The following is a 22,474-nucleotide window of genomic DNA, read 5'->3' as shown; positions in this document are numbered from 1 at the left end:
TGCAAAATCCAAGAACTAAGTGGAACCTATTAAAAAATTCCATAATTCTTTCGGTCCCTGATTAACCCTTAGCACTCGAATGGTGCCTGTAGGGCACCACTTAAAATTGCGGTATCATTATTCAAAATATTTGTTACATTACTAAATTTGTTTGTATTTAATAAATTACTAAACATTGTCAGAAGAAATGCTTCGTTTTCGAGTTCAAATAGCTTCGAGTGCAAAGAGTTAAAAACGAAGATATAAATATGATTATTTTAGGTTGAAAGCTGTCGGTGAGAGAACAACGAGACGCAATTTTCGGGATGACCGAGTGTTATTGTTTCGGAATCGTTTTTTCTCCGGCAGAATGAAATTCCTTGGGCAGCAGTGGAAAGTAAATAAGAGCGGAAGGTCAAGGATAGCCTCGGAATTCGTGGCTGAAACACCGAGGCAAGAACCGAATTTCCTCGGTCGAAAGTTCCGATGTGACGGCCGAGAGGCGACGCTGCCTGGCGTTGTTTCGTCATCGGGTTTCGAAGTGCCACGAATTCGTTCGGATAGTACGACGCGTCAGTCAAGATTACACCACACACAAATCCCCTGGAACGATCGTGTCGAAAGAAAAATCTTCCCGATCCATGGAAAGCTATTGCGTCACAGAAAACCGTAGAGGCGTACTCGGAATTGCTAATTCGCCGTCTCTCACTGGAAGACGATTGTTCTTCGCCTATCCGCTGGACGCCATTAACGTTCTGCTGCTCGGAGCATTTTACACAATTTTCAAAAATCGTCAAAACCCGAATTTTCATTTATTTTCACGTTGCAACTGAAGTTTTTCACTAGATCAGGACGTGATAGCACACATAGGTAAAGTCAAATTTGATTTTACCGACCGGCTCAGGTTTCCTTTCCAAACCAAAATAGGATTTTTGCCAGAATCCAGCAGTACTAAAAATTACAATAGCGGGAAAAAATTAAAATACTAACAAATTTGTAGCATTTTTCGAGTCAATTTTCCCCCAATTCGCAAATTCAGGTTAAGCGACTTTTTCACGGCCCTCGTTGCGTTCTTATTTATTTGGTAAAATCGTCGACTTTTTCAAGATACATGCAACACGGAATAAAAGTTGCCGGTTGTCGGTTCAGTGTGGACATAGCTTTACAAAAACGGAAACCTGGATGCTCGAAGGCCGGCCATTAGAGAGTTAAACGAGGCGCACGCGATTTTAGAAATCGTCGATACGATTTAGAGGATCGGTGTTGCTTAAATCGTTAAATTTCATTAAATGCAACGTTGAAATATATTAAGCGCGAGATACACGCTCGGCTCTGCTCTATCCGCTGCGCGACGGCTCTTTGAACGCGGCCGCCGATCAAGGCCGTTTTCTGCTATCTGGAAAAACGCGGTATCGCCGGTTCTGCTAGTCGCAATTTTTCATTCATTCTATCTGTTCGCAGTCAACAACGGCCTGTGTAACCGGCACGACGCTGCCTTTTATCTGCGGGCAGAAGCAGCCTCTGTAAACGCCTTTACTCGATATTTGTCCAAAACACGGGTCTAGCCGGGGACATACATCGGACAGGAGATACTATTCCTTAGGAAAGTGACAGCGAAGCTCTGGAGGCCTCACGGGGTATTACCCGCGGCAGAGGGTCTAGTTCTGCGCCTTTTATCGGCTAGGCACTTGGGACAAATATCGAGTAAACACTGTATTCTTATGATAGGGTGCACATAGGCTTCGCTGGAGAACACTATTGTCTATAGATGGGGGCTTTTATTGACAGAGGAGACCGGACACCTGAAATCCCCGGTTTTCATTTTTCGAAAAATTGCAAATTTTTAAACACTGGCGCTACCGACCGCAGTTTCGTTCTGATTAGTAATCGTTTAGAGAATTATTCGTTGTTTGTATTAAGTCATATAAACATAGTAGAGAGGACGGACTACGTAGTGAGAAATTTAGAAAATAAGAATTGCAAAATATAACAAATTTTATTAGATTGTAGTACTAGTTATATATATGTTTATGCTTAACTGTGTCCATGCTTTTCAATAACATTTAGGTCTAACGACCGCGTAAATCAATATGCGACTTCTATTCTTTTGTTTTCTTGTCTTCTTTTTGTTGTTTTTTTTTTTTGTTCATTGACAATGTAAAATTCTACACGGACTTAGTACCAGCAACGTTAAAATACCCAACGGCGTCAATTATCTGTTACGACGTTACGTCGTAGTTCTTAAAGCGTGCATTCATTAACTTTATACGCGTCTTGCTCTTAATGCGACTCGATGGGAATGGTATAATGTGCGCTATCTTTTTGTTGGTCATTACATCCATTCACGTCACAGATCGTTCGAGTGGAACTTTTCAACAGTTATCCATTCGAAATTGTTATCCAATTCCTGACGAGCTTAGACTCATTTACATCACACGGTATGCAGAATCTTAGACGACTGCATTGAACGTGGCATCATACCTTATCAGTGGACTGCGGATCTTTATGCAAAATCAAAAATATTTCCATTGATTGCAAGACACAGGAGCGAGATACAAAATTTCTTTTAATCATTTTACTAAGCCGAAACCAATACGGCGGTGCCCTTAAATCTTTTTGATGTGTGCATTTTTGTCATAAATACACAAAATCCGCAGTCAACTTATCAGTCTTTGCATATTTTTGTTATCTTTATTTTTGTAACCTCTAAATTAGTTCTAATTAGTTACAAACCTACTAATTCCATGTTGACACAAATTTGGACGCCTGGTGTTAATGAATCATGTAAAGTGCAGGATTAAAAAAGGAAAGATTACAGCAACTGGGCCATTTTCGAAAAAATGGACCTATAATGGTCCGGTCATTTTTTCTCCCATGAATTGTGTAAAATTGACAGCTCCGTATGGGAACACGGTGTTACGTTAAGATGGTCAGTTAAGGAAAACTGCAAGCGACAAAACTGCAACCACGAGGTTTCGCGAACAGAGTGCAACCTGCATCGATGCGCCTCTGTGCGACCCGTGCACACGTCTGCCCGCGAAGCGTAACACACGTAACGAATGTACGATACTCATTAGGAGAGTCAAGGGTATGTTACGTGAAGAGTGCGGTTACGCTCCGGGTCTGACCATTACGTCACCGAGTGTGCATCTATCGATGCACATGCAACAGCCGCGTTTAGCCCGAAGAACGTGCAAGCGCCACCGAAACGCGATATCGCGTTCGGTTGAAAGGGAAAACGTTCCTTTCGGTTTCTTGTTTCTTTTTTCATTTTTTTTTTTTATTCATCATTATCCGTCGCTCGATTTCCACGGCTCCCGGTACGCTAACTGGCGAGCATACTTAAACCGGACCTCGGACAATACCGTTGTGTATCGCGAAACGTTATTTCTCGCCTCTTGCGAGGCGAGACGATATCAGTCACGTGTTCTCACTTTCCAACCATTATTTACAGTTTTGGCAACGTCGATATTTCTTGCTGCCAACGTTCGCTTATCCTCCTGTTGCTACCGCTGCTAGGAAGTGTTTCATCGTACCTCGAAATAAACAGTTACCTTTCTGCTACTAAACAAATTCGACGTCTACATTTCGATCGTTCGAAGTGAACTTTAACGGGCATTTTTTCGAAACTTTTCTCTCCCGAAACCCTTTGGAACTTTTAACAACAATTCTTCGTAAAACCTTCCACAGTCCACGTTTTAAACAGGTCACAAAGGTCCATAACCCTTTCGATCCTAGCTTTTGTACTTTTTAGCGGATTCTAAAGACAAAATCGAGATGAAATTTAAAGTGGTGGGAGGATTAAAAGAATTTAAGCATGTCAACAAATGATTTCCGATCTGTTGGAATAATTAACAACTTCAAGAATTAGGTATACGGTCGTGATGTCGTCGCTATGTCCACGTTCGTCCTGAGAGGGTCAAAAAGTGGACTCAAGAAAATTTTATTTTGCATAAAGATCGGCAGTTGTTATGTTACATTTGAACCGCAAAGGGTAAATCAGTGCAGAGTCCGTACTGACCTCCATCGACTCTTTCTCTTGGATTAGATTAGGGGACGTTTCTTGGAATGCATGCGACCCCTTGTACTGCAACTGGAACACTTCTTACCATTTTTATATACTAGAATTTTTGGCACTGAAATCTGCAAGTACGTTGAAGTTGTGTTTTCAACGCTATGTCACCGGGGGTAGTCCTGGTTGCATACATATGAACACTATATTTACCTCTTGCAGTTCGTTAGCGCATATAGTGTACGAATAATATCGAAAATTATAAAAATTTACGACAACCGACAGCGTAAACGAGCAGCGATAACGATGGCATGCCAAGGTCCTAGGTTACAAATTTAACTGAAGATAGAAAGTTAATTAATAATGGGTATTCGATTCACCATTGCCACCATGAACACTTTTTTCGTCTACTTATGACAAATTAAATTCTTGCACTCTACATGAATTTTTGTGCATTTATGGCAAACTAGTTGAAGAGTTAAAAAAATTTATGGATATCTTCAACTCGTCTAAATTATTGAAATTAAACTAATTTAATTTTTTTTTTCTATGCACAGTGGTACACTTGATAAGTCCTTTACCTCGCACGAAAGACAAAAGATGATTAAAGAAAATATTGTTTGCGCGATAAAAGCGGAGAAGCAATAAGTTCCATTCTTCACCGACTGTCTCGATTAAACAGGGACGACCAACATTTTGAATTGGAGTGTTAATAGTGACCGATTACGCTGATCGTTGTCTTACTCTTATCTCGTATCACCCGAGGAATAACACAGTTATCATTCCTTTCTTATTTTATATTTTCCTGATAACGTCTCCAGAAAGCTTCGAACTCGGTATCTCGTAATTAGAAGCAAAAAAATGATGGAACAGAAATAACTCGAACATTTATTAATGAACTGCGGATTTTGATGTACAATAAAAATTCCGGGTTTCTGCGTTGATCGCAAGATACATGCACGATTATTTACATATTTTTTCAATGGTTTTAATCGGCTGCAAATAATATCTTTTTAATGTTCCCACTGTTTTTTCAGTTCCCGATGTTCAGCACCAACTTGTACAATTAACTTCAGATCAAAATATCTTTGAAATACCAGAACATTCTTCGATGAAAATTCGACGTTTTTGAAATTTTGTAGAGTTCAGAATACAGAGTAAAATATGATATTCGAATGTCAAAAATAGCAAAATTTTCCCACTATTTTTTCAGTTCCCGATGTTCAGCACCAACTTGTACAATTAACTTCAGATCAAAATATCTTTGAAATACCAGAACATTCTTCGATGAAAATTCGACGTTTTTGAACGTTTGTAGAGTACAGAGTACAGAATAAAATATGATATTCGAATGTCGAAAATAGCAAAATTTCCTGCACCGATGCGAAAAGAACATCAACTGCGTGATCCAGCGCCGTGGCTCGGGCAACTTTTATATACGCGCGGACATTTTTCATGAAACGCATCATTAAGGAATTATTTAAAGCGATCGAGTTATGCTATCCACCCGGCATGATCGATTTTATGTAGTTATCCAGTTACGTACGTAAGTGCTAGGGGTGTGCGAGCACCGGAAAACGTCGGGTCGGGAATTTTTCTTGGAATCGTGTCAGAATCCCGAAAATATATCGGCAACATAAGAATATCAGCGTTCTCGAAATTTCGAGCATGCGAAGCACATTTCGGAATGAACTTCGACTGCATTTAATAAAGTCTTTGACATTACTGTCCCGGACTGTATTAAATAAAAACTCGGATCTTCGACTTTCTTGGGATTTCTTTCTTTTCTTGGGAAAGGTAACGTGCATTTTTATCTTTTATTCTCTTGAGCATAGTTTCAGCATACTTTCAGCATAGTTGTCGGCCCACATTTCTGTGCTGTTTACTTTGATTGACGATTCCTGTTACCATTTACTGTCACAGTCAAGATTCTACTGATTCGAGAAAGATTTATGAATTTATAAATAGCATACAGTAAAATGTAAACTTATCCTGTTGCATTACACCAATGTTGACACATTTAATGTTATGACCTTTGTAAATAAATAGACAAAATGCTCCCCATCGATTGCAAAAACCGGGAGCCGAATAGACGTTTGTTTCTTCTAGAATAGTTTTATTCGGCTCGGATTCCACATTTATTTTTACGCCTTCAAAACGCGTCGCGGGTGAAATAAATTTCTTTTTAATTGCCGCTCTCTAAAAATAATTTAAAAGCATTGACATACGCGGGCCACCGGATTCTAATCGTGGGCGGCATTCCGACCGCGTGAAACTGTGCACGAAGAATTTTTATGGAATACCATGAAAACCCCTTACTTTAGAACAGCCATAAATATTAAATTTTATTTATTTTACTGCTAATAAAACGCATCATTTTGTGTCGACTTAATAAGACATTTTTCTCCAAGAAGAAACTTTGTTCGTTGGAATGCAATTCACTAAATTTTAAGTATCAAGTCATAAACAATACGACTTTTTTTTACATCAAAAGACTAAAACAGAATCACGAGTGTTTTATGCATATTTCAAAAGACTAATGATTGTGGTCTTTACAAAAATGTGCAACGAAAATTGCATTATTTATGGGTTGACCCAATTTTATGGCTTGATAAAAATGTGTTTTATGTGTTGAATGTCTCCTCGAAGCGCTAGGAAATAATCCTTTTCTGAAACGCGTTCATGCTTTCGCAGCTCGGCTGCGCCGTTTCTAAAGAGGACACGATTTTAATAACCCTCCCCTTACGCAAGAAATAATTGTATAATATTACTATTGTGAATCAGTATATAGAAAACGAATAAGGAAGAACACCGTGAATGGTGGATCGCGATCAAACTAGACGCCTTTTACCATGTCACGCGACTCTCCCATGTTGCGTTTCAAATGACGTAAGCGCCCGTCGAGTTTCTTGATTACTCGATGGAATATTTTAATTATCGCCTGCCCACGTGTTACGGAGTCCTTCACTTTCAGGTTTCAAGACTGTATTAGATGATATTACCTTCCACACGTTTACTGCCGCGAATAAAAAAAATATATACAGGCAGATAGTGTGCGATTCAGGTGACCTGTACGCATTCGCCGAGTCTTCCATAATTTACGCTCAGAGCCTTGAATCGCGTTTATAAATTACAATTACCAAGTCGATTATACGTCCACTCGTTCTTGTCGCGGCGAGCACTTTTAAATAGTGCGAACTGGTCGTGTGTAATCGAACAATTGCGAAAATTATATTTCAATCGGCACGTTTTCGAACATTGAAATTCAATGAAATATTATTTTTCTTGTACACGGTTTTAGTGAATTGAAAATTAAATTCGTGAAATTCCGCAGTCCGCTAATTAATCACTCTTCTTCGAAGATTCGTACTTGAGTTTTTTTTGTATTTTATCAGTGGATCATGTCGGCAAATCACAGGAATCAGTATATTTTTCATTTTCTCCATGGCAGCAAATAAAAATGTTATTGATTGTTCTTCGATCATCAAGTGGTACACGTTAATGAGAATTTGCGCTTCCACGCAAATGCGAGCGTTGAAACTGATAGCATAATTCGGAAACCGGGAGAAGTTTAATGAAAATGTTCGTTTCACTTATATAAGAATTGCACGCAACAAGGTGTAACGTGTAATTTATTTTCACGGAGTTATGCTTGACCATTCAACCGTGACAAATGGCTCTTCATAGGAATTCGCAATAATTAAACGACTCAAACTCGGAAAATATTTAACACAGGTAATATTTGCAAAAACACGTACAAGAATGTTCAGATTGAATCGTTAATTATTTAACAAGATATACCAGTTCTACCGAGCGCCCTTTTTTATACATAGTCTCAAATGCAAGGACCAAGAAAATTGCTATCAACAGTAGTTCTCCCCTATCAAGCTAACTCCAAAAAAATTTATGAAAATGATGGCGCTCGGAGAAACGTTATTTGTCCCTCTCTCTCTCTCTCCATTATTTATAACCGAGAAACGTGCAGTCGGACGATGAAAGGCCTTGCTGCAAAATGCGGAATCTAATTAAGAACCCGTATACACAGTTTTATGTCCATTGGTTGAACGGTGCTCGAGTTTTCAGGGTCACCGTATCAAGAAACGTATCTCCGAGGAAAACATGCTCAGATTATTTTCAGCTAAACATAATGAAAAGATGAAGTACACTTTCTCCGCGAGAAGATTATCTTGATATCAACGATAGATACAACAAAGCCGCAGGCTTTCAGCGATCGTCGAGGGAAAATTTATTGCCTGTACGCTCGTATGTTTCCATTCGCTACAGCTTCGACAATTTTTTAAAACATTTCTTTTTTCAACAATAATCTACTGACATTCGTTCCAAGAAGATGCAAGCCACGAAGGGTTAAATATTTGGGTCACAGGCTTTCGAAAAGGAGAAGGGGCACGCTGGAATGCTTGCAACTACAGCGATTTTTCTATATATGTCGCCGAGGCCTGGACGATAAACGTCGCGGAATGATCCCCACTACCGCGGGGTATACCTCGCGAGGGGCCGCGAAGCTCGAGAGGCCTCGGTCGCCGAGTGTAAACATAAGACGGGTCGGGTGTGTCTACTGTACGATACACGTCGCTGGCAAGACCCGTGTCGTTGACATATATCGAGAATTCACTGTGCTCGCATCGATCAAAATTTCCCGAGATCATTAAGAGTTTTGCGCGGGAGTTTTGCGCGGCGCTGTATGTATCTACGCTATTTACCACCGGCAATAAAACCGAGACAGGGAGTTCGAGATTCAGGTGAGTTGTACGCAATTACCACCACTCCCCCCCCCCTCCCCGGGAGCTGCCACACGGTCGGAGCGCTGATAGACAAGGTGAAAAGCTGTTGGGCTTCCATGAGCCGCGCGACCTGCCCCCGTGAACGATAATTGCGCTTATTTGAGGGTGACACGGCTCGCGGAAGGAATTCAAATAACGAGAAACCTGTCGCGCGACGCGTCTTCGAGACTGCTCGCCCCGGGCGAGAAATTCTACGAGAGAAAGGTGAACGTTGTCGCTTGTGCAGCAGCGGCGGCGGAGCGAAGCGGTGCGGAGCGGTGCGGTGCGGAGCGGTGCGGAGCGGTGCGGAGCGCTGCGGAGCGGCCGAGGGACTGCGAGAGCGCGGCCGGCATGATTCTGTCACAATTTACGACGTAGAAACTGCAGCCTTGCTCCAGGCAAGGTAAATGGAGTGTTGACCACCGCCGATGAACCTACAGCTGATAGAACGCCGAGCAGAAATCGGACTCGAGCGTGCGTGCCGCCGCTCGTCGCGACCTTTGACCCTTCCAAAGTGTTTTTTCATCTCACCGAAACCAACTCTGACGAAATTCGTAACATCCAGGCGGATTCCGATACTGTGTTAGTTATTTGTTGATTAGGTCCCTGATGGGGCATGCAGGGTGCAAGGTCTGCTAAATTAACCCATTCGCATCGTTAGCGTATATATACGCTCAATTTTCCTGGTCACTATCACCAATCAATTTAATTTTTCTTATAATGCTGAAATATGAAGTTCTTTTACTTGTAGTCATTTTTGTAGTTAAATATAATTTAAAAAAAAAAGTTTGGTGATAAAGGTCTTCTTTTCATATTTCCTTATGATGCAAATGGGTTAAATAAATTTAAATTAAAGCATTTAAAATTTTTGATTAACGGAATAAAAGTGTAGCACTGAGTGCGTTATTCAAATTGTTAGTGATGCAAGATTTATTTTTAATTTCGAGCTAAGGACAGTAGTCAGCCGTCTTAATCTGTACTATTCCCTAAATGTTCTGTAATATGTGTTTATAATGTTACACGTCGTAAACTGGGAATAGACAATAAAGGGCATTTCGTTAAAGGTGTTAGATGCCCACATCTTCGATCAAATTCATCGAGGAAATATTCCTTTAAATTGCAGAGTGTGATAAAGTGATAAAGAAACACAGTCCTCCTCCAAGTGCGAAAATGGGTGAGTAACTGCAAGTATTTACTCATTGCCAAAACATATCATCAGTGAGTGATTACTGGACAGCGGATCTTTGTGCAAAGTAAAATTTTCTACCTGCATTGCAGCAAACTGGAGTGAAACAGAAATTGATTTTCCTTCTTAACCAGTTAGCTGTTTTTGACGAGTATACTCGTCACGAAGAAATGGCAATATGTTGTGTTATGACGAGAATACTCGTCGAAACAGGTTCACATTTACGATTCAATTTAGGTACACATTTTTCAAAGAGGTCGCAACGGCTAACTGGTTAATATGTTTGATAGGTTGAAAAAATAATGTAACAGTACTTTTCAATTCTTCTAATCTTTTTACTGTTTTAAATGACACCTACTCATTTTTGTCATAAATGCATCAAGATCCACAGTGTGATAATTACGAATGGTATTTGTAATGTATATATATATATATATATATAAATACCAAGATTTGTAATCTTTCAATAAAACATTTTTATCTGACATTTTTCCTAGCATAAGAATTCAGCGAAATATTTCGGATGCTGAAGTTAGGTGGAGCAGACCCTGTATAAATGAATGATGAACGCCGGTTTCTTCGGCATTCTGGGTCACTGCTGTGCACTGTGGGACGCTCGATCCGTGTGATCTGTGATCGAAGGAACCGGGGAAATGTACGAATGAAAATAAAATGAAAGAAAAAAAAAAACAGCCGGAGAAAGCGCCACCGCCGGACCTGATCTTCGTGGGCCCAAAGCCAGGCGAACGGAGAGATGACCTCAAGATGACGATGATGATATCGGCAACGTGGTCGGTTGCAGGGTCGTGTACAGTCACGGCAACGAGGAGAGAGAGAGAGAGAGAGAGAGAGAGAGGGAGAGAGAGAGAGAGAGAGACGAGAGGGAGACGCGGCAACGACGCCAGCGGTTGCCTCGCGCAAAAATAACGCGCAAAGCCTGCTTTAAACCCGCCCAACAACGCTCACTCGAAATATAGGGGAGAGTTGCTTATAGCGTGCCACTTAAACGATTCACCTAGTATTTCGCGCTAATTTCCACGCGAATTAATAATCGATATTCTAGCTCGATGCGTAAAGTGCTATTGTCGAGTCAGAAAAAGATTACCGTGTCTCCTCCAAATGTTTATTGGAAATTAATCGCACAATGTAGTCTCATTTTTGCAGTAATTTTTGCGTCCCATGTTTGACAAATTTGGCAGCTTTTTAGTTAAAAACAAGTATCAATTCGATAAGCTTCCAGATATTCCTCGTCGACGAAATTCCTTTCCCAAAACGAGGAAACCATTTTTTGTGCTATCTTCTAGACGATAGAACATTTCTACACGGACAACTGTCGTCGGCGGTCTCGACAACTTTAATTAACCATGATTAAACTCGCACAGCGCCGGAGATGCTCGTTGTTATCCGCACGAGAATCCACGGGTTTGGAAATTAATCGCTTCATTATTAACGCAAAAAAAGACGCGTCGAAGAAAAGAAATAAAGACTCTCGCATGACGCATAGCACGTGCTAATTGGCATTGTCTACAATTGTATACAATGTGAAATAAAACAACCGCGTGAGCGTATGGACCGACTAATTATTTTGGTAGAGTGCAATTTATTTTGAAAGGCAAAGTCAGGACACGTTCCAAAGTCGAAAACAAAGAAGGGTCTCGGTTTCCAAAATATTTTTCAAGTTTGATAGCCCATGCAGTTGACCGGTAGTTAACTTTCTATGTTAAATAAACGATAAACGTCATTCTTCCAAAGTTTATAAAAACGAGGTGTCGCCGACGTTCGATTTAACGGCACCGAATTTGATTTGTTTAGAGCACTTTTGAAAATCATTTCAGAAACGGGATTACCGGTTTGGTTGACCAGGTTATCATGTCTGCATAGTACAGTGCTGCCCGCTTGGTGGTCACACTCGTTTCCCAGTTGGTAGTCGCATTCTATCCCCTCCAGTCGTTAGACAGGTGTTTAGCTTACTAAATGAGCTTTCTACGTATCGCGCTTGCTCTCGACGCCTCTCGCTCTATCTCCGATTCCATTCAGAGCCAATCGAGCTGGAGAGAAAGGAAACGGTCGGTAATTCCTGGAATTCTGCCTCCCCGGATAATGGTCGCAATAAGGTCCCGAACCCGCGACCATTAAACAAGAACCACTGCAACCGCGAATACTGAATGAGCACCTTATTGAATGAGCTGAGTTTTGGCGGCTGTCAGAGCCGTCTCGTTGCTTGGACCTGCGGCTCCTCGTTTTCGCAAATCTCTAATGCTCGTTGGATCTATATGAAGGATCCTTGGGTGCAGCTAGAGAAAATCATGGAAGCCTACAGGCTTTAGCACGAGGTGCAATTACGGTAGGCGATCGAATTACGAGAGCTGTTGAAATAAATCGAGAAGATTACAATCGATTTTTATAATTTTAGCTACCCTCAATTGTTTTACCCTCCTCCTGTCACTTTTACGACGAATCTTGTCAAGTATTAGAAATAGAGCTTTACCACCACAGTTCAGCAAAATCCTTCGCACGGATAATAAATATATTTCTCGTCCTGTAACTCTAATAATTTGATTTAGTCTTCTGTTGTATACTTGAAGGTACAGCTCTTCGTAACGCTTAGGTGTGTAAAAATGAGATACGATCTGGTCGAAGGAGTTCGTCCGAGGATTCGTTTTGCGGTTTTGAGTGTGACATTTTGTCAGACGTTTTACGGAATGTACATGTTCGCACATGCGAAACGCGCGCGCCGCGTTCAACTAAAATACTCCCCACCGATCGTCAAAGCGTCCGCGCGCGGATAGGTGAAAAGAAACTAGAAAAATGACTGACATTTTATCCCCCTTTGTGCGCGCGGCGAGAAAAGTGCAACATGGAATAGCTCTGTCTCAATCCGAGGACTGCCAGCCATCGAGCACAATAGTTATGCACGTCGCAGATAATGCCGACTATTCTCGTTTATTTATACGCTCGCGCACACGCGGCCAACCGTGCGCAGAAAGCACACACCGGACACGCAGATGTCTCTACGGGACACAGACACCACGCGATTGGACGCGGCCTCGTGTCTCGCATCCCGAGCAGCGGCTCAGAGACTCCGGAACATTTTCGAAAAAACCTCGAAACACTTCGAAACGACGTGCCGTTAACGTTAAACCCGTGCACAGAAAACAAAATTAGAAAATCTTGCGCAAAAGATGGATAAACAGACGGATGGATAAAATCGGGTCATAGAAGCCTACTCTGATTAATTCAGTTGATTATTTTAATATAGGTATTTACAGGGCGATATTTTGCGTTAGTTGAATTGATTCTGACGTTTTAATTAGTCGCAGTTTCTCTGAGAACTACTATAACAGAACGGTACACTCGTTGAAGTCAATGTAAGATTGCATTTGTTGAATGAAAATACTTATTAAATCGTGCTTATCTTCTGAATAGAGATAGAAAAACTGTTAACGTAATCGGCAGTTGCATATGTACCAATAGAAGAAAAATTAACTCAAACTTTCTGTGGTATTATTTGTATTTGTGATTCTTAAGTTTTAACTAGCAATTAATAAGAAATAATCTTATCTTAGCACGGTCAAAAGCCGGAACTTTCCCACCAACTTAATAATTGCGTATCAGCCGATTATCAGGTGACACTTGCATGATAAAATACAGACTCATTGGTCTGTATTCTCATTAGTATTACTAGTACATGCATCTTATTCTGCAATAGTCCCAAGTCGAGAGTAAAAGTGGTTTTACCGAAATTATTGTTAAAGATCTCTCTATTTTCCAAAAAAACAAAAACGGAACAATTCAACAAGGACATGTTTGTCCTGTGGAAAGATTAATCAAATATTTTGCAAGAGTAACAGCTATTTTTTTCTCAAAAAATCTCTTTATGAAACAGTAACGTTGCACAATATTTTCATCAAAAATATCGTATAACAAAGCAACGATAATCCTAGAGGATTTTACAGGATTCATGTCTTAAGATTATAATTGTATTCTTTACGTTCCGAGCACTCCGAGATCAAAACTCAAACACGCCAGACGTGGATACCAATGCATGCTGCGACGCCCGCTGCAACGCGCAACAGAGAGAAAGCCTAAGCCTTTTCCGTGAAATATTGATGAACTTGGAGACTGCGGAAAAAAGTTATACTCGAAGAAAACTTTTCTTTCATACCGTGGCGCCTTTCTTCGAACCCATTCAAATTTATATCTCCGGGATTCTCTCGTGCCGTTAAAGACAAACAGGTATGGTTTCAATATCAAACAAACACAATCGTACTCTTTCCTACATCCTGCGACTTTCGTCACATTTTCTCGTACCACTTTCGAGTTACAATGATTTCTCTGTATATGTCGCCAAGGCATGAACGATAAACGTCGCGGTACTATCCCCACTACCGCGGAGTATACCCTCGAGGAAACATAACATAACTCGGGTATGTCTCCTGGACGATACACGACGCCGGCAAGACCCGTATTTTCGACATATATCAAGAATTCACTATATTTTTCAACGCGCCGCGGTTCGCGCGTAACTGCGATCACTATGGCCACGTGCGCCGATGCTGCTCGCTGGAACCATAACCTGGCGAGCGGCAAGAGTCACTGGAGCAGTGTGTAAGGCACGCGATATATTTTTTTTTTCACCCGGTTTACCCAGTCGTGTGTTTCTCGTTTCCCTCGATTTCAGAGGCGCAGCTCGCAAAAGCGGGGTGGCTCGCTTTGAGGGAAAAGTGCTACACCGCGGGAAGAAGTTAGCTCCGTAAACTGTTAAACCGCGTGTGCGAATCGATACGCGCGGCTTTTTTTAACCTGTTAACCGGGGAGGACGAGTTAACTCGTCATTCGTTTTCGACTGTATCGTCCAATCGCGTTCGAACGCTCTATTTATCCATCGGGAGACTGACACTTAACCCTTGCCTCCTTCAGGTTTATTTCGACCATACGCGCCTTTGAGAGCGTATTCCCATTTTTGGAAAATGTTGAGATATGATGATTATGATATCTCTGACAGGCCTCGAAGTGGACGACCACTTGAATTTGATAATGACACCCTAAAATCTCTAGTGGAGGCTGATCCAAAATTAAGTATACTATCATCTTTTCAGATCTCTGGAGCATTATTTAAGAAATAAAACATTCACTTCTGTAGAAGATGTGAGGAGGCACCATTGAGTCATATTTTGCTTTACGAACCCTGGATTTCTGTAAGAGGGGGACTGAAAATTTGCAGGAAAGATGGAAAACTGAAAAAAATTAAGAAATAAAAACTTGAATTTACCACAGAGTTTGTTTTCGATTTCAAAATAATTGATTACTTGTGGGTCCCCCTAATATGTTCAAACTTTCACTTTGAATGTTGGAAATCTAATATTCGTACGGTGCAAGATTCAATTACATAAGCTGGACATTCTGCGAACTAATAAGTAGTAATGAGGAAAAGCAACGCGTTCGAAACTGAGACTGGTAGGTCTCGAGAACCTGTTCCTTCAACTCTACAGCCACTATTCACAAGCGGGGAATACCCGAAATCAACGTATTCACCGTCAAAAAATCCAAAACAACATGCTGGTTCCTCTTCCTCCACCATTCCTTCGCCCCTCCTCTTCTACCATAACTCTTGCACGTTGGAATCTTTTCGTTAACGAATCTACACTCCTCTTTCGGATATTGAATGTGTACAGTGGACTGTGAATTTTATTGAATTATGACGAATAGGTGAAATAGAAGACTGTGTAGGCATTAGAAAATTTTAATATGTTATCTGCTGGCAATTATTTCATAATTTTTCGACAGTCCCAAGATTTTTTAACACGTTAACTGCCATGTCAGTCACATATGACTGACAGTGATTTTTGTCTGGCTTTAGAAATTCATTTTTGTTATAACTTATCCAGATAAACTGAATTTTATTGGAGTCTTTCGAATTCAAAATGGTTAAGACAACATCCCCTACATTTTAAATTTCTGGTTTTTGGTTTCATTAATTAAATTACTCTGATTTTGTCAGAATCTCTGGAGTTGATATTTGGCACTTAACGTGTTAATAGATATAATAGATTTTTCAATAGCAATAGCAGTTTTGGTCGTAAGAGAACAAATCGCCCCAGTGACCTAATAATTTCATTTGAGATTATTGAATAAAAGATGATTTAAAAGATGATTATTGAATAAAAGAGAAAAAATTCCGTTGGCGGGCTTGCGGTAGATAATGCCTAATATAGAAAAAGGTTCGGGGCCTACAGGAAAATTATTTATTGATTGTCCAAGAACGCCTTAAACCGCGCCACACGGTACATCCATTACCATTTCCCTAAGAACCGACGCGAAAAGCCGGCGTCGTCTGGCGACAAAAATCGCAAATAAATTCCTTGCGTCCGTTCACCGACGAGGAATTTCAACGCGTTCGCCGCCGCCATTTTGTTTGGAAACCGTTCGTCGCGTGCCACGCTGGATTTTCAACATTCTACTCGACGCGTTACGTTCCGGACAAATTTTTATTTTCTCCGCGACTGGACTGCACGACTAGCATTCGCGTGAACCTTCCTAATCGATCACAGCTCAGCCGATAGCGCGCCGTTTGTAGATTGTTCTTCTACCTTTAGGCGAATTCGATTGTCATACCTCCCTAGGATCATCGTAATCTCTTGAAGGACGCGGTATTTAATCCGAGAGTGTTTTGTCCGGCGTCTTATCGGAATTGCATATGGCACTTCCGGCGACACGATACAGATACATAGGTGCAATTCGCACGAGCTGGATAATAAGAACTGATTTAGTTTATTTATTACAACATTTAATAATGTCAATTTTCGTTTTAACACGATCAGCGTCGAATATCAACCTCAGAAATTTCTGCAGAATCAAAGTAATCGAATTAGTAATACTGAAACCAGAAAGTTACAATTTGTCATACTGGATGCTACTTTAAACTTTTTTCTATTAACAATACAAGTAAAATTCGATTTATTCGAATACAACATTATTGAATTTCTAAACCTTCGTCTTAACCAAAACAATAAATTATGGCAGAAGGACCGAACAGAGATAAAGGTTACGGTGCAGGGGGTATCGGAGCGCTACCGGCGCGGTTAGGGGTGGGCGAATAGGCCCCGCCGGGTCATCTAATGCCCGCGGACAGGAGGAGGTGAACATCAGGCCCCGACTGTGGAATTAGCTACTGGTCACTTTGAGTGACCTCCGGTCACAAAGACGCGGGGACATCAAGCCCAAAGTAGGGAGTCTGTAGGGAGTCCCTTAACCGTGTTTGAGAGCGTGAGTGGGGGATGGTCTACCGGATTCGAGGAGACGGCGGTGGGGATGATGAAGTGGGGGAGGGTGGGGCGTGTGAAGTGCGCCCCTCCGATGAACTTTCCCCTTGCCGCGTGCGGCGATGCCCTTGCAGAACGAGACGGGGAACTAGTTCCCTTGTACTCGTGTAGACAGGGCGTCGCCAGGGCGTCGCGAGGGCGTCACGAGGGCGTCACCGGGGCCATCGGAAGATCGAGCGGGAACTCCTCCGCGCTGTGATGACCTTTGAAAGGGTGGAGGGAGACACCGGTAGATGCTACTCGTGGTTAACGATGTTCCTCTTCATCCTAGGGACGGATGAAGGGATTCCTGTGAGGGGTTAGTGGGCGTGTCTTCTGCTGGGACAGCCCCTTTTCAGCGAGGGGCGGGATATCCACAATGCGGGTACCCTCGCGTTTAAAAAAGGCCCCGAAAGTTTCCAATGTTCGCACACCGAAAACTGCAATCGGGTGGAGTCGAGTTTGAGTATCACAAAAATTTGTAATCACACGAACATGACGCTTTTTGCGTTTTAACTTTTAAAGGATCTCGACTCGACCCGACTACAATTTCAGATATTCTTGGTAACTGCAAAGAAATCACTTGGAAGTCACACGTATTTTCGGTTCCAGCAAAACATTGGCTAAGCGGTCACACATCCTGCGTAGCGGATGCCATGAAAGCCTAAACACTAGAACTACGGGTGCATCGATTATGGGAACAGGCGTGGCGAGTGAGAGACCCGCCCCTTGTCCCTGTGCCGTTGCAGGTTCCGACCCGAACCCGAAATTTCGGATACCCGAGTGCCCCCTATTCATAAAATCTACTCGGAAAATCCGTTTCCACGCGTCATTGGAAAGCGGTGAACATCTTCGCGGAACCAGAGAAACACAGGGAAAGCAACGGAAGGAGAAAGTAAAGACGGTACCACTGTCACACGGTTCGGGACCATTAGTCAATGTTCCTTGCCTGTGACTGCGTCTCGTCTCGTTCATAATTGCAAACCGTGTAGCGTTGATCTTGGGGAGCAGGGACCCTACTTCCTCTCCGAGGACCACCGCTGCGTCACTACCGTTTTGGCATTATGATCTCGAACATGCGCCTCCCTCTCCGTCAGATTCTCCTCTCGCGACTCTCAGCGCAAGGTATACAGTACTGGGAGCTGGAAAGAAGTCACCTGCGACGGCACAGGGGCAAAAGGGTCTGTCACTCGACACGCCTAATCCCCACCCATCAGCGCTTCGGTAGTCCCAACGATTAGGCTTCGACGACGCACGCGAGGTAGTATGTGTGACCGCTGAGCCAATGTTTCGCTAGAGCCGAAAATACGTGTGACTCGGGGCGTGCCCCTCCTGCATTCCTTGCTAGTGACTTCAGTTTCAACATCACTTAGTTATGAAAAAATATTTACATATCAAAAAATCAGCGTCCCGTCTTTTCATAATTTTTTTTTCCCTACTACCATTATATGCAAACAATGTTTCAGTAGTCTCTCATTTGACTAACACTTTACGCACCACGGTCGATTGACCAGTTTCATAACTTTCATTTTATAATTATTAACACTAAACCTACCAAGCACAAAACGTATAAAAGTGAAACGCCCTACCAGAAGCCCTTCTAGAAGGGAGAAGATTGAATTTATTTATACTTTGTACGATTTTCAGTATAATATGTGCTTAAATAAAGAAGTCGATTCAGTAATTTCCTATGAAAACGGTTTTATAATGTCAATAATTGTGAAATAGAAACCGGTCACTTTGACCGTGGTAGGTTTACTGTTAAAATTACAAAGATTCAGTCTTCATTGACAATTTGAGCACAGTTTAACATTATCATTTGAATGTTGCTCTCATTTACTGTTGAATGCCGTTTACAGTGTAACTTGAATGAAAAATTTTAATCAGAAATTTTAAATTAAAGTAATTTAAATGTAATTTTCTATCCGGAATCAAATTAAACCATTTTTTAAGTCAGCAATTATAATAAAACGGTGCTAATGAAAACCACAGATCAATTTGTATGTAAACACGTTCCGTAAGGGAGTGTGCTGGTTGAAATCGGCGCGCGAGAACGATCCAGCTTAATTAACATGATTTTTCCACTTTCTTCGAATTAATTGAACACAAGAGAGATAAACGGAGTCGAAGTCACGATAACGTTGTACCTTCGCAAGATTCGTTATCAAGCGACCGTAAATACGTTTGTGGAAAATTTTCGAAAATATTGTACATTACCTTTCGCGTGGAATGCAATTGAAATTAATCACCAGGGATCAGTCGGAATGTCTGGGGAAGGCAACGTGTGTCAACGGTCGAAAATAAGAGTAAAACGATGTTTCGGTGCGACGCTGAATCATGCGAACTATCCGAATTAAAAATTGCTGATAGTTGCACACTATTGGTATAAAACATTTAGAAAACATTAATAACAACTAGCCTTAAGTGGCTACCTACTCGAACATTAATCCTACTTTTTGATATTTCTTCTAGCTACCTAACCCAGATCCACCTACCCATCTAATTCTACATAATAAACAATAATAATCGAATAACAGTCACGCGTAATCTGAAATACTGTTCAGCGTCAGTACACGATTGCTGACGGGTAGACACCCTATTCCCCGAGATCGTTATGTCTAATTCCCCAAACTGAACGACCTCCGAGCGATCTACGGAGCACCGAAATTCTGGACTATGCGATTAGGATCTGAAAGACGGGGAAAGCGCGCTCACCTTCCATCCGGCGCTGCTGTTGCTCTCCCCCTTTTCCTTGAAGTACGGGATATTTTGCATCATCCATTCATAGATCTGTGAGAGGGTGAGCCGTTCGTCGGGAGCGCTGGTGATCGCCTGGGTGATCAGATCGGCGTAACTGTGGTTCCCCCAGGCGTTCCGTCTTGACGAATTCTTCTTGACCGGAAGCAGGCTGCCGGCACCTTGGCCGAGAGCACCGTGCTGAGGCGGCGTGCCACTTTCGACGCCCTCGACGCCCTCCTTGCTCCCGGACACCACGTTCGCGACCACGTTCCCCTCGATGTACTCCTCCGATCTTGGCAGCGGCCACGTGTGCGACCGGGCTCTCGTCTGCGGCTCGAATCCGCTCTCAAGGTCGTACGGTACCCCCTGCTGCTGCGGTGGTAATCCGGTCTTCGACCCCGTCGCAGAAACCGGCACCGAGTCCATCATGCTGGGCTCCTCCGTGTACTCCACTTTGCCAAAGCGAGAACACCTCGAAAGCGAGGTGCTGTCCTCTCACCGACACAAATCTATATACGACGTGCTCTCGCGGGAGCACGGAACCACCTCCGGCGAAGAGGGTCACTATACCGGTCACTCCGATTTGCACACTCGTGGAACGAACAAGATACGAAAACAAAACCTACGTCGAGTCGTTGTTGTTGTTGTCGTAGTCGAAGTGTCACTTCCTTGCCGTGTTCCACGGTTCAACACGCGCGAGCCTGGAAACCCGGCCCGGCCCGGCCCGACGCGAGATGACACGAGAAGAGAAACGGCACGAGAAAAGCCAGCACGCGGAGTGTCGCGGATCACTCGAATCGAACTCTCCCGCGACTGGCTGCGGACCGACCGAGAATACACACTGTAGGTTGTTTTGCGTGTCGCGTGAGCGAAGGAGAAAGATAGAGACACAGAAGGTGCGAGGAAGAGTGAGAGAAAGAGAAACTAACAGACAGAAAGAGAGAAAGAGAAAGAGAGAGAGAGAGAGAGAGAGAGAGCGCGGCGTAGGTAGGAGAGGGGGCAGACCACGTGGTCAAACTCTCTGTGTTTACAAGCCGCGCCGTCGGTCACGTGGCTATGTTTTGATAGAGAACTTGGCCCACTCCGATGAGAGGAGAATCTTTGGCTCCGTTATCTCGTGTCGGGCACGGTGCTGCGAACACTTTCGAGGAATCGATACGCAAGGCCGTATCGGCGCGTCGTCGGGTCGGTCGAGATCCGAGATCGATATATTTCCGATCTTCCCTCGTCGATGATGTTCTTTCCTCCTATATCTCATCGATGTTCCGTACCCCCAATGATCGTCCGTACACGATCCTCCTTCGCTCGTAAGATAATTCGTGTGTTTGTCCGGCGGTGAGACCGGGTTCGTACTTTCTACCGGGGTCTTTTCTCTTCCTTATCCGTTTGTTTACACGTCCGGGGACTGGTTCGAATACGCGTTGCGATCCCCCCGGCGGTAATGCGTGCGTGCACGTCGCGTCGCGACTAAACGCGGTAGCCACCGCCTCCTCTCTCACTCTGTCTCTCTCTCTCTCTCTCTCTCTGACCGGTAACAGGGCAGGCGCACTCGTGACTATATATACACGCGCACACGACGAGGGAAACGAATCACCACTCCGTTCCTGTGCAACTTGCCGGCAGGGCAGCGCGGCGAACACTGACGAATTCTTTTGGCCGCAAGTCGGAACCGACCGAGCGCGGCCGAAGATGTCCGCGGTGAGATTCGTGGCGCCTGCCTGCCTCTCCGCGCCCACCAGCGCGACGAGGACGGAACGGGCGGCGGCGACGGTCGCGCGACAGAGAGAGACTAATTAGCCGACGTAGCGAGAGCGCGAAGGACGAAGCGATCGGACGGCGTCGGTAGCGCGAAAGGGAGAGATTGATAATACGATGCGCGGGATCGACGAGGACGGTGTGTACGGCGACGACGACAGATAGAGAGAAAGATCGAACGATGCGGTGGCGAGAGAGGAACGTGGAAGAAGATCGCGAGAGCCAAGCGAACGAGAGGATCTGGTGGGTGGTTCGATTACACGGCCGGTGGTGGGGAGGGGAGGGGATTGGTGCAAACGAGAGAAAAAGATCGAGCGAGAGAGACGACCGACAAAGAGGTTAACGGAACGGGACAGGGAGAAGGAGGCAATGGTCTGGAATGAGCTGGATGAAGGGAAGAGGGAGCGAGACAAGCTGGTTAGGGGGAGGGAATCCGCGAGGACACCGTGGACGGTTTGATCGGAAACGTGGGCGGGGAAAGGGGCTTAACGTGCCCCCAGGGACAGTCGGTGTTCTCCGGGCGGGGGTACTCACGGAGAATTCCCACGCGGTAACCTACCCCCCTTTTTCGTTCGACGTTCTCCCCTCTCCCTCTGGACCTTTGTTTGGGGGAATTTCTCGGGAATATGAGTTAGGGAATATTTAAATTATGGTAAACGATGCTTAAGTTTAAATCCTTCGGCCTTGATTGAATCGATATGTAAAACAGTAAACACAAAGT

General features: G+C 43.3%; 1 protein-coding gene across 2 annotated transcripts in view; it reads right to left on the bottom strand.

The window, feature by feature from the left end:
* Nucleotides 1-21,633, bottom strand: part of Foxo (forkhead box, sub-group O) — a 150,801-nt gene extending 129,168 nt beyond the window's left edge. For both annotated transcript variants that reach the window (XR_013082457.1, XM_076789736.1), the window contains exon 1: nucleotides 19,975-21,633. Coding sequence is in view for 1 of the 2 variants with exons in the window: in XM_076789736.1 (XP_076645851.1) it covers nucleotides 19,975-20,427 (453 nt within the window). In the remaining variant the exon portion in view is untranslated. The remainder of the gene's footprint in view (nucleotides 1-19,974) is intronic.
* Between the last annotated feature and the right edge of the window lie 841 nt (nucleotides 21,634-22,474).

The sequence above is a fragment of the Halictus rubicundus genome, chromosome 6 (genome assembly GCF_050948215.1).
Source record: "Halictus rubicundus isolate RS-2024b chromosome 6, iyHalRubi1_principal, whole genome shotgun sequence".
Lineage (NCBI taxonomy): Eukaryota > Metazoa > Arthropoda > Insecta > Hymenoptera > Halictidae > Halictus > Halictus rubicundus.
The sequence above is the reverse complement of the archived record's forward strand: the minus strand, read 5'-3'. Positions and strand labels throughout refer to the sequence as shown.